The 13443-nt window shown below is 39.0% G+C and overlaps 1 protein-coding gene across 3 annotated transcripts in view; it reads left to right on the forward strand.

The window, feature by feature from the left end:
* The window catches only part of LOC133766538 (contactin-associated protein-like 3), a 181170-nt gene extending 168032 nt beyond the window's left edge, over positions 1-13138 (forward strand). For 2 of the 3 annotated variants that reach the window (XM_062200213.1, XM_062200214.1), the window contains 6 exons: positions 2972-3196; positions 4429-4562; positions 5415-5502; positions 10455-10685; positions 10832-10909; positions 13017-13138. In XM_062200213.1, the coding sequence (XP_062056197.1) occupies positions 2972-3196; positions 4429-4562; positions 5415-5502; positions 10455-10685; positions 10832-10909; positions 13017-13138 (878 nt within the window). Of the gene's footprint in view, positions 1-2971; positions 3197-4428; positions 4563-5414; positions 5503-10454; positions 10743-10831; positions 10910-13016 lie in introns of all 3 variants that reach the window. The other variant, XM_062200212.1, reaches the window with a different exon arrangement.
* Positions 13139-13443: the final 305 nt, after the last annotated feature.

The following is a 13443-nucleotide window of genomic DNA, read 5'->3' on the forward strand; positions in this document are numbered from 1 at the left end:
CCTGGCCCTTATACTTTCAATCCAACTTCCTGCTAGTGTGCACCCTGGAACACAGGAGATAATGGCTCAAGTACTTGGGTCCCTGCCACCCATGTGGGAGACCTACATTGAGTTCCAGGCTCCTAGCCTTGCTTTGGCCCAGCCCTGGCTTTTGAAAGCATTTGGGGAAAAATTAAAATAAACAAAAATGTCTTTTAAAACTCTTGGAATTCACAGCTAACAGACTTTCATGAGAGAAAATAACAAAGGTTGTTCTTCAGGGTGAAAGAATGTAAACTGACGGTTATTAAATCTACACATACAAAAAAAATTGTTTATAAAGGTCAGTTTGTAGGCAATTATAAAAGGTAGAGTAAGAGCATATTTCTTATCCTTTCTGCTGTTAACTAATTTAAAAAATAACTGATTAGGCCGGTGCCGCGGCTCACTAGGCTAATCCTCCGCCTTGCAGTGCCGGCACACTGGGTTCTAGTCCCGGTCGGGGCACCGATTCTGTCCCGGTTGCCCCTCTTCCAGGCCAGCTCTCTGCTGTGGCCAGGGAGTGCAGTGGAGGATGGTCCAAGTGCTTGGGCCCTCCACCCCATGGGAGACCAGGAGAAGCACCTGGCTCCTGCTATCGGATCAGCGCGGTGCGCCGGCCTCAGCGCGCCGGCCTCAGCGCGCCGGCCTCAGCGCGCCAGCCGCGGCGGCCATTGGAGGGTGAACCAACGGCAAAAAGGAAGACCTTTCTCTCTGTCTCTCTCTCACTGTCCACTCTGCCTGTCAAAAAAAAAATAACTGATTAAAATTATAATAAAGGATATATACATATCCTACATGTATATAGAGTATATACCCATACACATACATATATATCCCCACACACATACACATATATGTTATCCTACCAATATTTAATATATCTGACAATAGTACCGAGAAGGCAAATGGGAACCAAGCTGTACTGGAATAAAAAAATGACACCAGATGATAATATCACTCCCAGGAACAAACTAAAAGAATGGTAAATAGAGTAAATATCACAGTCTATATATACGTATGTTCTCTTTTCTCTTTTCTAAACTTCTTTAACAGACATCAAATGATATGAAATCATTGTAACAATGTGCTGTTGAGCTTGGTATGTATAAGAATAGCTCAAAGAGGCAGAAGAAATAGAGCTCTATAGAAGTAAATTTTCTGGGCTGAGCTTTGTGGCACAGTGGGTTAAGCTGCCACTTGAGACACCCACATCCCATATCAGACTGCTTAACTCGAGTCCCAGCTACTCTGCACTTTGGGTCCAGCTTCCTGCTGCTGCACCTGGAGATCTGTAGCTGATGGCCCAAGTACTTGGCTTCCTACCACCTATATGGAAGGATCCAGATGGAGTCTCTGGCTTAGGCCTGGCCCAGTCCCTGTTGTGGGCATTTGGGCAGTCAACCAGCAGATGGAAGATTCTCTCTCTCTCTCTCTCTTATAAGATTATTTATTTGAAAGAGTTACACACAGAGAGAAAGAGAGGCAGAGAGAGAGAAGTCTTCCATCCACTGGTTCACTCCCCAGTTGGCTGCAATGGCCAGAGTTGTGCCGATTTGAAACAAGGAACCAGGAGCTTCCTCCAGGTCTCCCACATGGGTGCAGGAGCTCAAGGACTTGGGCCATCTTCCACTGCTTTCCTAGGCCATAGCAGAGAGCTGGATCAGAAGTGGATCAGCTAGGACTTGAACCAGCGCCCATATGTGATGCTGGCATTGCAGGCTGCAGCTTTATTCGCTACACCAAGGCTCTGGCCCCGTTTCTCTCTCTCTCTGTCCCTCCCCAATACCATATCATCAACTTTCAACTAAATGAAATGAAAAATCTCTTTTTAAAAGGATTTTTAAAATTTATTTATTTGAAAAGCAGAATTACAGAGAGACAAAGACAGAGAGCGAGCAAGAGAGATCTTCCATCTACTGGTTCACTCCCCAAATTAGGTGCAAGGCCAGAGCTGGGCTGATCTGAAGCTAGGAGCTTCTTATGAGTTTCCCACATGGTTGCAGGGTCCTAAGGACCTGGACCATCTTCTGCTTTCCCAGGCACACTAGCTCGGAGCTGGATCAGAAGTAGAGCAGCTGGGACTTGAACCAGCGCCCATATGGGATTCCAGGACTGCAGGTGGCAGCTTTACCCGCTACACCACAGCACCAGCCCCAAGAAAAATAATCTTTTGGAAGAAAAATTGGCACCCAAAGCTGAGAGTAGTTTTAAGATATACATTTATAGTACAGATTAAAGATAATTTGGAGAATTAAATAAAATCTCTACTAGATGTTATTCATGTCTGGGTTGTGAATGTTAAGATTTGTTACTTTTCTATTCAAGCTTTATTTTTTAAGAAACTTATTTTATATCTATATTTATATAACTTATATATTTATTTATATTTATATATTTTTTTTAAGAAACTTAAAACTTGGGTGGGTGTTGTAGTGCCATGCTGCATCATGTCAGGGTGCCTGGGATTGAGTCTCACCAGCGGTTCCAGTCCAGCTTCCAGTTAATGCATATGGGAGGCAGCAAATGATGGCCCAAATACTTGGGTCCCTGTCACTCTTGTGAGAGACCTGGATGGAGTTCCTGGATCCTGGCTTCGTCCTGGCAGTTGGGGTGTGAACCAGCAGTTGGAAGATATCTGGGGGGAGGGCACCATTTTGTCAATCTGTCTTTCAAATAATTAATTTTTTAAAGATTTATTTATTTATTTAAAAGTCAGAGGTACAGAGAGATAGGAAAGAGACAGACTTAACCTGCAGCACCACAATGCCAGCACCTAAATAAATCTTTTAAAAAAAGAATCTTAAAATTTGAAAAGTGAAAATATACAAACAGGAAAACATTTTCGTTTTACCTCTCAATGTATTAAATTATTGGATTTACTCTTTAAATATACATCAAAAAACTTGTATTTAAATTTGTTAATGTCACAAAAATGTGTTTGTCATTCCAGAAATTTCTGCATATTTTGGAACAGGCTCCTCAATGACTTACACTTTTCAAGAACATTACCCTTTAAGTGAAAACAAGAGCTCTTTTGCTTCTTCATTACACAGGAATACAACATTGACCAGAGAAATGATCACACTGAGCTTCCGAACTACACAAACTCCAAGCTTACTGCTTTATGTGAGTTCTTTCCATGAAGAATACCTTTCAGTCATCCTCTCCAACAATGGTGAATATCTTTTGCATGAAAGAAAAAAAAATCTTGAATTAGAAAAGTAGGTCTGTAATGACATGGGTCTTTTCAGCATTCAATCTACAAACAAGGATAGAAAAATCACATGCCTTCCAATATGTTTTTAAATACTATTTATAATGGTTATCATAAAAGCTAGTATTTCAATTATTAAATTAAAATCCTTTTCTACTATTATTAGTTTGATAATTTTACAAATTTTATATAAAATTGTACTTCTTATGGCTAGAATGTCTTTACTACTAAATGATGATCTAAATTGATTTTGCAGCTCATTTTCAAATAAGATACCTAGATATACGACATAGATTTTCTGCTGATTCTAAGTAGAGGAGCAACAATGTGGATGATATGGTAAAACTACATAAAAGCCTACTTCCATAAGCAACAGATGAATGCAGTTGTTCTTTATTTCATCAGGTGGTCAAGAAGCTTGTTATATCACACCCACATAAGAAGGGAAATGACAATCTGTTGATTAGTGTCAACGCAGGGGCATTCCAAAACTTTCACAGTTGGGCAGCAAGGCCACATTTTAAATTTATTAAGTAATGATTCAGGACAAAATTTTGATTTCTAGAAAAGCCTACAAAACCTCTAACTGGATGAGCTGTAACAGAATTATGGGCCATGAGAATACATCTTTATAGGAGAGCAATATGTAGGAAGATGTACCAACTGTAGAAACTGTCTCCTGACAAAATTTTCTTTCCTATTTTTTGATTAGGGCAGAAGACTTCAGAAGAAAAATTCTGATTGTTAAAAGTTTTTAACTGTATACACTTCAATAATACTAGCACATTAAAATAAGTATTATTAAAGAAGTTATAATTATGAAAACTGAATGTTGATACAATATCACATGGAGCTACATCAATTCATAAAATCAATATCATAGTCATAATTTAAATATGAGTTTAGAACTTTCATATGTATAATTTAAAATTTTCAATAAGATTTGGGAAATTGCTTATTATCAGCATATGTGGTCTTGACTTTAAATAGTGTATTTGGACTTGGAGTTTGGCACTGGGATAGCACTTAAGTAATTACCATTCCAAGAAATATAACTATGGGGTAATCCAAATCTATGCTAGATAAATTCAAATATGCATTAGATATTAAAAGTACTCTAGATTATGCATGAAAGTTTTTTTTTTTTTTAAATAGCCGTGCTAATTTAAAAGACCATTTACTTTTCTCTTTAGGAAGTTTACAGATCAGGTACAAGCTAGACAGTCACCAAGATTCTGATGCATTTAACTTTGATTTTACAAACTTGGCTGATGGGCACTTTCACCAGCTGAAGATTGAGAGAGAAGAAGCAGTGGTTGTTGTAGAGGTAATGCAGCAAAGTCAAAAGCAATGGTAACTGATATTATGACTCTGAGAATGAATATGCTAATGTAAAAATTTGACAATATGAATAAAAGCAACCCATTCAGTGTTTTTCTGCCATAGGTCAGGATAGGAAGTCAAATATAGCCCAGGTTTGGAGAAGGGGGAAATGTTTTGTTTGTTTAGCAATGTGGTTCTGTCAAAGTTATAATTATTTGTTCCTTTAAAATGTCAATATATGCTTACTTGTTTTCTTAGTAGGGAAATGTTGTCTAGCTGATGGTGACTGTGGTGGAATTTGTGAACTGATATTTCAATGAGAACCTGTCCTCATGTAATTATAAAAGAACAGATACTGCAACGATTTAAACATGGGAGTAAAAGGTGTACAGGATATTCATTAAGGTGGGAATAAATAAGAAAATAGACCTGGGTCAGAGCAGAGTAAGTAAATTGTCACCGGTATTTGAAGCAAAATATACTTTAGATCTGCACATAGAACTGCATTTCTTGGCTATATGCTTCCAGTTTTCTCCAGAGAATAAGTTTTTAAATGTGAAACAGCTGACTCCACCTTTCTGTAGTTTCTGCCAATTACAGATACTTAACATGGTGAAGAAGAGAAAGCAGGATTAGGGAGTGGACACTGGGTGGGAGCAGCAGCTGATGGCATTATATATGTTGTTTATAAAATTGCTTTCCCCTTCTAAATCATTGTTTACAAGTGATTTCTTTAACCTTGTGGTAGCACTTGCAAATGATTTATTTTTACTATTTTTCCCTGTGTTCTCTTTGCTTCCTTTTCATTAAAATTGAATTTCTTTTTGTTATTTGTTTCCCATGGGACATTTAACAGGTTAATCAGAGTGCAAAGAGACAAGTTATATTGGCCTCAGGGACAGAATTCAATGCTGTCAAATCCCTTGCACTGGGAAAGGTTTTAGGTAAGTAGAAGAAAGCGTTTCCTCCACAAAACATCAGATTGAGAGTGTCATGTCACAAACTCTGGAAGCATTTATTATGATGAAAGAATTTCTTGTCTTATTTGAATAATACTTTCACAGTGAGTGACAATCAAGGTACAAATTGTACTCCTGGCTGCGTGCCCATCTAATCATGAGTAAGTGCTGCCTGCTAGATGAGCAAGGGCATCCCTCCAAAAGTACTTCCACACTTACCTTCTCACTTGGCAATCATGCATAATGAATTATGGCATTTGTCTGACAATTCTTGAAAAATGACATGTTATCAAAGCAGACATGTTTCAGCATCAACTCCAGAGACCTCCATGCAGTGATAAAACTGGGTTTGAGTTGAAGACAAGAGAAAGAATTGTTTAATTTCTCCCAGCAGATGAATACAGCTGGAACTCTTTTGAGTCTTGCTTTGGTTGTTTTTTCTTTCCTTCATGACTCTAGTATCTAACAGGAAAGATAATGCATGTACTTAAATATTTATGACAAGGTAAAAAAAAAGGTGCAGTAACTGTCTCTGATATTCACAGGAAGTATTTTTAAAAGTACAATTTAGCTTTAAATAATATAGTAATTTAGGAAAATAATCTTTCTGTAAGAAATGTAACTCCTATGTCAATCAATTAAGAGAATGAACGATCTTCTATGAAATATGAAGAGGATTAGAAAGAACTACCACTTATTATAAAAATTTGTTTTTCTCCAGATAAATAATTATATCGAGTTGAAGATGTTAAAGGCTTTATTCAAGGAAGATATATTAAAAGGCATGCAATTTAGGGTATAAAATTTCAAATTCAAATTGAGCAATGAAGTATATAATCTGAAGCATCTGATCTACAGAAAATTATGAATATTCATTTTGCCTGTGTCTGGAGGTGGAGATAATAATTAAAGATTAATAAAACACTTCATATTTTGGATGGTCATATTTCAGAATATGTTCTGCTTAAGTCTTGTTATTTTCAGATCATTAATCACAGGACTATAATTCCAGATAATTTGGAGTTTGATACAAAGTATTTTATTACTTTAGGCTGCAGTAAAATAGACCTTCAGGTTAACTGATTTTCCAAAGAGTTACCCGAAGGACTCTACAGCAAGTTATTACTATTTAAGTTTCATAAGTCCCTGTAAGTCACTGATTCATCCACTCCTTCAAAAATATTTCATGAACATCTACTGAGTACACTTTATAAGGCACTGAGAAAGCCTATGAACAAGAGCAACACTAGACCTACCCTTTCCCAACTCACATATTAATAGGGATCATAGGATAAATGTGAACAATTATAAAAAATAATGCTCAAACTCAATAAAAAATTTTGTCTACCTTTACTTGCTTTTGAAAACAATGACCCAGAATTCATAATTAGCATGGTGTTATTATCTTACCATTTCTGAGTAGTTTCACTAATGAAGATGATTCAGGTTGATTATGTCAAGATAAACTCAGATTAAAGCTGTTTAAATGTAAACTCTTTAAATCTTGAATTTCCTAGGTAGCTTATCAGAAATATAGTCTTAAAGAATTCGAGCACTTAAAATACTGTAATCCCTTAGAGATGACCTGTCATTTCTGTTACATATTGTTTCTCCAACTATTTTGGTATTATTGATATTCTTGATTACAGATTTGGTTAATTTTTAAATCATTAACTAAAACTTTAAAACAAAAACCAAAACATATATTGAAACCAAAGAAAAAGTGTAAAAGCAGATGTCTTTTTAAAGTTTTCTCCCAGAAAATAAAACAGTAGCCTGTAAATAGTTACATATCGTGTGATTATTATTATAAACATCAGAAAGTATATATCTGGGTAGAAGGGTTATATTTCAAAATAGAGCTAAAAATATATGAACATGCAAAGTACTTATAGTAATTAAATAGTTCTGAAAATTATCTAATGAGTCCTTGTCTAAGGAAATACCACATAAAACATACAGGTTTAGCATTTAAAACTCAGTTGGCATAGTATTTTACATTACAGTGTATTTGTCTCACTTAGAAGGGATGCTAGTGGGCAGGCATTGTGCTGCAACACGTTAAGCCAATGCTTGGGACACCCACATTCCAAAGCAGAGTACCAATTCAAGTCCTGAATACTCCTCTTCTAATCCAGCTTTCTGCTAACATGCTTGGAAGGCAGTGGGTGATGCCCAAATACTTGGGTCCCTGCCACCCACGTGGAGACCTGGATGGAGTTCCTGCCTTCTGACTTTGTTCTGGCCCAGGGCTGGCTCTCCTGGAACATAGACATAGGACTCTAGTACTCATGGCACAGAAAGCCTCATGAGCATCAGCCATTTGTGTAGTTTCCCATCTACCCTCAAGTCTTATGGGGACAGTGATAGGTGGCCCAACTGAATGTTCTACCTGAAACACTAGCTTGAGGAAACCACAGAAGCTTTAGCAAGCAGTAAGTTAGCTTATTCTTTGTCCTGGATGGAGATATGACTTCATTCCTCAAGTCTGCCTGCCGAAAATAAAACCTTGAGAAATGACCTGAGTGCTGTTAGTGTCTTGTGTTTCTTTATTATTATTATTATTTTATTATTATTTTCATTTTAGTTACAAGGAGAGACAGAGACAGGCAGAGATATATTGCTGGTTCACTCCTTAAACACCCACAACAGCCAAGGCTGGGCTAGGCTGAAGCCAGAACCCAAAACTCAGTCCGGGTCTCCCATAAGGATGGCAGGGACCCAAGTATTTGAGCCATCAGGTGCTGCCTCTCAGGGTTCACATTAGCAGGAAGCTGGAACTGAAAGTGTAGTAGCCGGACAGGCATTCTGATATGGATTGTGGGCATCCCAGGTGGCAACTTACCTGCTGCATGAAATGCCTACCCTTGGATTTATTTTTTAAATTGATACACAAAATTCTTAAAACATACCTAATTTCATATTTGATGATAATTTTTCTAATTAAATCATCTATTGAGAATGAAGGAAATTATACTCTATTTCATTCTATTAACTTCAAACTAAATGATTGTTTAGGGGTTCAGCATTGTGGTACATCAGGTTAAGCTGCCGCCTGTGATTCTGTGCCTGTCGCAGCTACTCCATTTCTGATGCAGCTCCCTGCTAATGTGCCTGGGATGGCAGAGGAAGATAGCCCAAATGCTTGCACCCCTGCCACCCACATGGGAGACCTGGATGGAGTTCCTGGCTCCTGCCTTCAGCCTGTCTCAGCCCTAGCTGCTGTAGACATTTGGGAGTGAACCAGCCTGATGGAAGATCTCTTTCTCTATCTCCTCCTCTCTGTCATTCTGCCTGTCTAATGAACAAATATTTCTAAAAATGATTGCTTAATGTTAATTATATTCAACCTTTTTAGGAGAAAATCTGCCCTAAAGTTACGTGACTTTTCTCAAAAATAGTTATTTAATGTAAAACCACGTTGTATCATGCCAAAGGGGAAAAAAAAATTCTAACACTTGTTAAAACCGGAGGCTGACTTTATTTAGGACTTTCATAAAAGATATACGAACTATGCTATGGATTCAGCAGTAGGGATGAGAGACTGAAAATTTCAGTTACAAAAGTGGGTGGAGGTTTACAGCCAAGCACGTGTGGGGACAGGTGATTAGTTAATGCAAAATAGGAAGTTGTTTGGGGGCAATTCTTACTAAAATGAGCTAACAGAATTTCTAATGAAGACCGATCAAGCTGATCAAACATCATGTATGTGGGGAATAGTGCGAAATGGAGAGGATGATAGATATTGAGCTGATCAGGTATTGAGGGTGAAAAATTCTGGCCAAACCTGACTTGCCATGATTATTTCCAAATCTGGGAGTTGAAAGATCAAAACCTCTGGGAAACTTGAGCAGAGAGCTCTGAGTAGCCTAAATGGAGTTTAGTCAGAGGGAATAGTGTTAAATTCTTTCTTGGGGAAAAAAATGAAGATTCTTGAAGGAACTATAAAAGAAAAACATATGTAATTTTAAGTGCTATTCTAATTCTGATCAGGAACTAAATGTATTGGAGTAAAACCCAAGAAAGGAGGGTCTGGTGAGGCACTGTTGTGTAAGCGGGGGTGGGGAGGAGAATATACTGGGAGATATTGTGTGGGGGAGTGCGGAGTTCCAGGCATGGTTCATCTGACTGACATGAGTGGGAGAAGAGATGGGCAATGGTCATTTTGGAAAAGTGCACTGTCTCTATAAAGGTATAAAAGAAGGCTTTTGAGACTGCTAGGAGAGTTGAAAAGAATAATACTAAATATAGTGATTTTTACTCTAAATGTGAGTAGACTAAATTGTGTCACACCAACTTTAAAAAAAAAGTTTAAATGCACTTACACTATTGAAAAAGGGATGTGCTAAGAACTTGCAAGTAAAAACTAATAAATCTAAGAAATGCAATGTTATCAATTAGAATTTAAGATTATAACAGCTGAACAAGAGGGTCATTAACTGGTGGTAAAAAATATAAGTTACTAAGACAATATGAAAGTGATAAATCTGTATACTTCATACAAAACAGTTGAATGTAATAAGCAAACACAACAACAAAGGATTTCCAAAGGTCTGTCCTGGTCTCCAGAAATTATTTTACTGTAACCCCCTAGATTAGTGGTGTGTGTGCCATTGAAAATGTATTTTAATGATTTTTTTTTTAATTAAATGGCAGAGGATTTCTTAGTTCATCCCACACAACTGTTTTCCTGGGAGATTCTGGTGTGGGTAGACTGACAACCCTCAGCACTTGAAGCCATCAGCCAAAACCCTGCCTCACCTGAGCAGTTGACAGGGCTGCCCACAGGTAGTGGCTCTGGCGCTTTCTCCACGAATAGAACCTAAGGGGTTCTGAGGAAGGCTGAAGCTGGCTGCCGCCCAACAAATGGCGGGGTCCCCATGTCGCCGAGCTGCGCCCCTGCGCCCTGACGCCGGGTCCCGCTTCTTTCTCCCCAGAGACCCCCGGCGCCGACGCGGACACCAGGCGGGCGGCGGCGCGCGGCTTCACCGGCTGCCTCTCGGCCGTGCGCTTCGGCCGCGCCGCGCCCCTGAAGGCAGCGCTGCGCCCCGGCGGCCGCACCCCGGTCTCCGTGCGCGGCCCAGTAGCCGCGGCGCCCGGCTGTGCGGCGCCGGCGGGACCCGGCTCCTCGGCGCGGGAACTGACTCCCCGGCTGGCCGGGGACGCAGGTGCGTGCTCGCTCCGCCGGCGCCCCACCCTGGCTGCGGAGTCCTCGGTCCCTTCCGGCCCTTGCCCTCTCCAACGGGTTCCCTGCTGCCCTTTCGTCTCTCTGTGAATTTCCCCGTTCTGTTCCCCTTTGTGCCCCTCTCTGCAGGCCGTCCTGGACCCGCTGGCAAGGGGGCGCCCTTAGTTACTGCAGACGGGAGGGACCCTGCGGTCCTCGTGGTCGGAGGTAAGGCAGCTAGCTGTGAATGACCAGCCTTCCGCGTTACCCCTCTTGACAATGTTGAATTAACCAGCATAATGGGCTGTGGTTATGGTTCAGGATAGGGAGGGAAGTCATTTGGTCTGATTATGCCACCGCAGCTGCAGGCAGGACTGGAAAATCAGTTAAGTCTAGCAGGCGCGTTTTTAAGCTGATGGTTTTGTATGGCCTGCGAATGTTATACATACCCAGATGGCCCTTGAAACGGAAGTTTCCCCACTGCCTTCAATGCTTCCCTTGACAATGTTTGCCTTATTAAAAAAGATTTAAATGCACATAATAATACTTAACGTGTTAATTTTTAATAGTATGGTTCAGTGACATAGAGTAAGTTCACTAGTCACTATGTGTTTCATTTTTAATCTTGCTTTAGGAAAAATTCATCTAATAGGCTAAGATTGTTTATTGGTCTTTTGAGAGGAAGAAAATAAAATTAATTCAAATACATCTTGGCAAAGAAAACTTTTTATCTGAAACATAATTTATTTAGAACTGCTGCAAAAGTAAGCATCTTTCCTCCTTAATTAATTCATTTTTGAAATGTTTTTGATTTCTTGTTTGGCAGACTTTCCATAGAACATACAAAATAAACTTTTTTTCCCCCCAAAAAATGATAGGAAACAATTCAGATATTATAAAAGCCCTCACTAAATTTCTTTTGAGGATATTAGCATATACCTCACTATCTCAAACTTTTTCTCTCAGAAATAAAAAAGTATAAATTAAAAATACATGACCCAATGGAAAAAAAAAACTATTTTTACAGTTTTCTGTGGGAATGTGGAGAATAATGCACACCTAAAAGGGGTACTTTTGTCATTTTACATCAAATCCAATCATAAATGAATCCTGATATTTTAGGAGATTTTTCTTTGCAATGCAAAAGCAATTGTGAAATGCTTAACCTTTTCAGAGTAGGTTCCCATTGCCCACAAATGTCTACACAGTGTCAGAGTTAGAGCCAGGCCTTTGGTAAGTGAGGATAATGGGCAGATTGATAATAGAACAGCAGAGCACGTCTTGCTTTTGGAATTTTATTGCTTTTGGTAAGCTATAGCTGGCGAGATATCTGGGGTCAATGTAGGGACTTGTTGCTGTTGAACAGTGAGTCTTAGCGGGATTCTGTTTCCCTAAGTGTTGACTTGGCTCCTGAAGGAAGCAATGGGAAGGAGGAGGGGTTGGGTGGCTTCCCCTGGCTGGTATTTCACAAAGGGGGTTTGCATTTTCTAATAGTCACCAGTTGGAGATACAAATTAATACCTTAGTGAATTATCTTACACTTGTAATTTGGGTACCTACAACCTATTTTTACACCAATTCATCTAGTTTAACATAGACTTGATGTTCATCTACACTAATAGGATTGCTTGAATCAGCAGCTTTCTCGAATATGACTTCATGCATTCATTAAATGGCTTCATTGCTATGAATTAAAGACTCAAACAATTTATGAGATAGAAACCCAGGCCTTTAACTCATGTGACCTGATTTGGAGCTAGGATTGAGAACCACAGGCATGGCTAATAGTATCAATATTTTATAACACTTACAAGTAATCTGCTTTACATGTAAATTTAATAAATATCCCTGCAATAGTCTTGATAATGGGAACTGATTATGTGTATGTTCTGCTACTATACTTCAAAAACATATTGTCATAAAAGTATTCTTAAATCTGCAGTTAAAATGTATAACAACAGTTATTCTATGATGGTACAAAACACTGCATACTTTTTAAATAATTTAAAGCTTCCTGCCTGATAACTCAATGATGGACATGGTCTTAGAGATGTATTTTTCTTTGTGCTTTTAAATGTGAAGCCATTCCCTGAGTCCATCATGATATGCCTTTAGGGAAAAAGCCTAATACAGCCATATCCAAATGCTGTAGTAGCTCAGAAGTATAGCAAATGTTATAAAGCCACCTGGCCTCCAGAATTCCTGCTTGGATGCTTCCAGTCTATCTAGTAGATGATTTGGTTTATTGTAACCTAACTTTATTAAGCAATGACAACAAGACTATGGTTGGAGCGAAACTCCATTTATATTGTTTTTCCTTTTTCTTCCTGCATAGGTGTGATTGCCGTTGTCATATTTACCTTGCTCTGCATCACTGCCATGGCTTTACACATTTATCAACAAAGGAACTTGCACAAAGAAAATGAGTCTGAAATCTCAAAAAATGAAGAGTGCTAGGACTGCTTTGAAAAGTGAGCTGATGTGCAAAACACAGAGGAAAACGGTGTGTCTTCTGAGGAGCAGCTGGGGCGTAATCTGTCCCTAGGATAGACTGTCCTGCTTTTGCCACAATGGTACACACAGTGTGGTGCAGTGCTGTGAAGCTGTGGATGATATGCAGCTTCAGAGTGAATTAGGGGTAGGGGTGGTCATCAGTCTGTTTGAATGCAGTCTTCCAAATCTGAGGTTGAATTTGTGTAATAACTATCAGGTTTATATAAGAAAATGGCTGTGGTCCTACTTTCTTAAAAATTATGACAGAA

This window comes from Lepus europaeus, chromosome 9, assembly GCF_033115175.1.
Source record: "Lepus europaeus isolate LE1 chromosome 9, mLepTim1.pri, whole genome shotgun sequence".
In the NCBI taxonomy this organism is placed as follows: domain Eukaryota; kingdom Metazoa; phylum Chordata; class Mammalia; order Lagomorpha; family Leporidae; genus Lepus; species Lepus europaeus.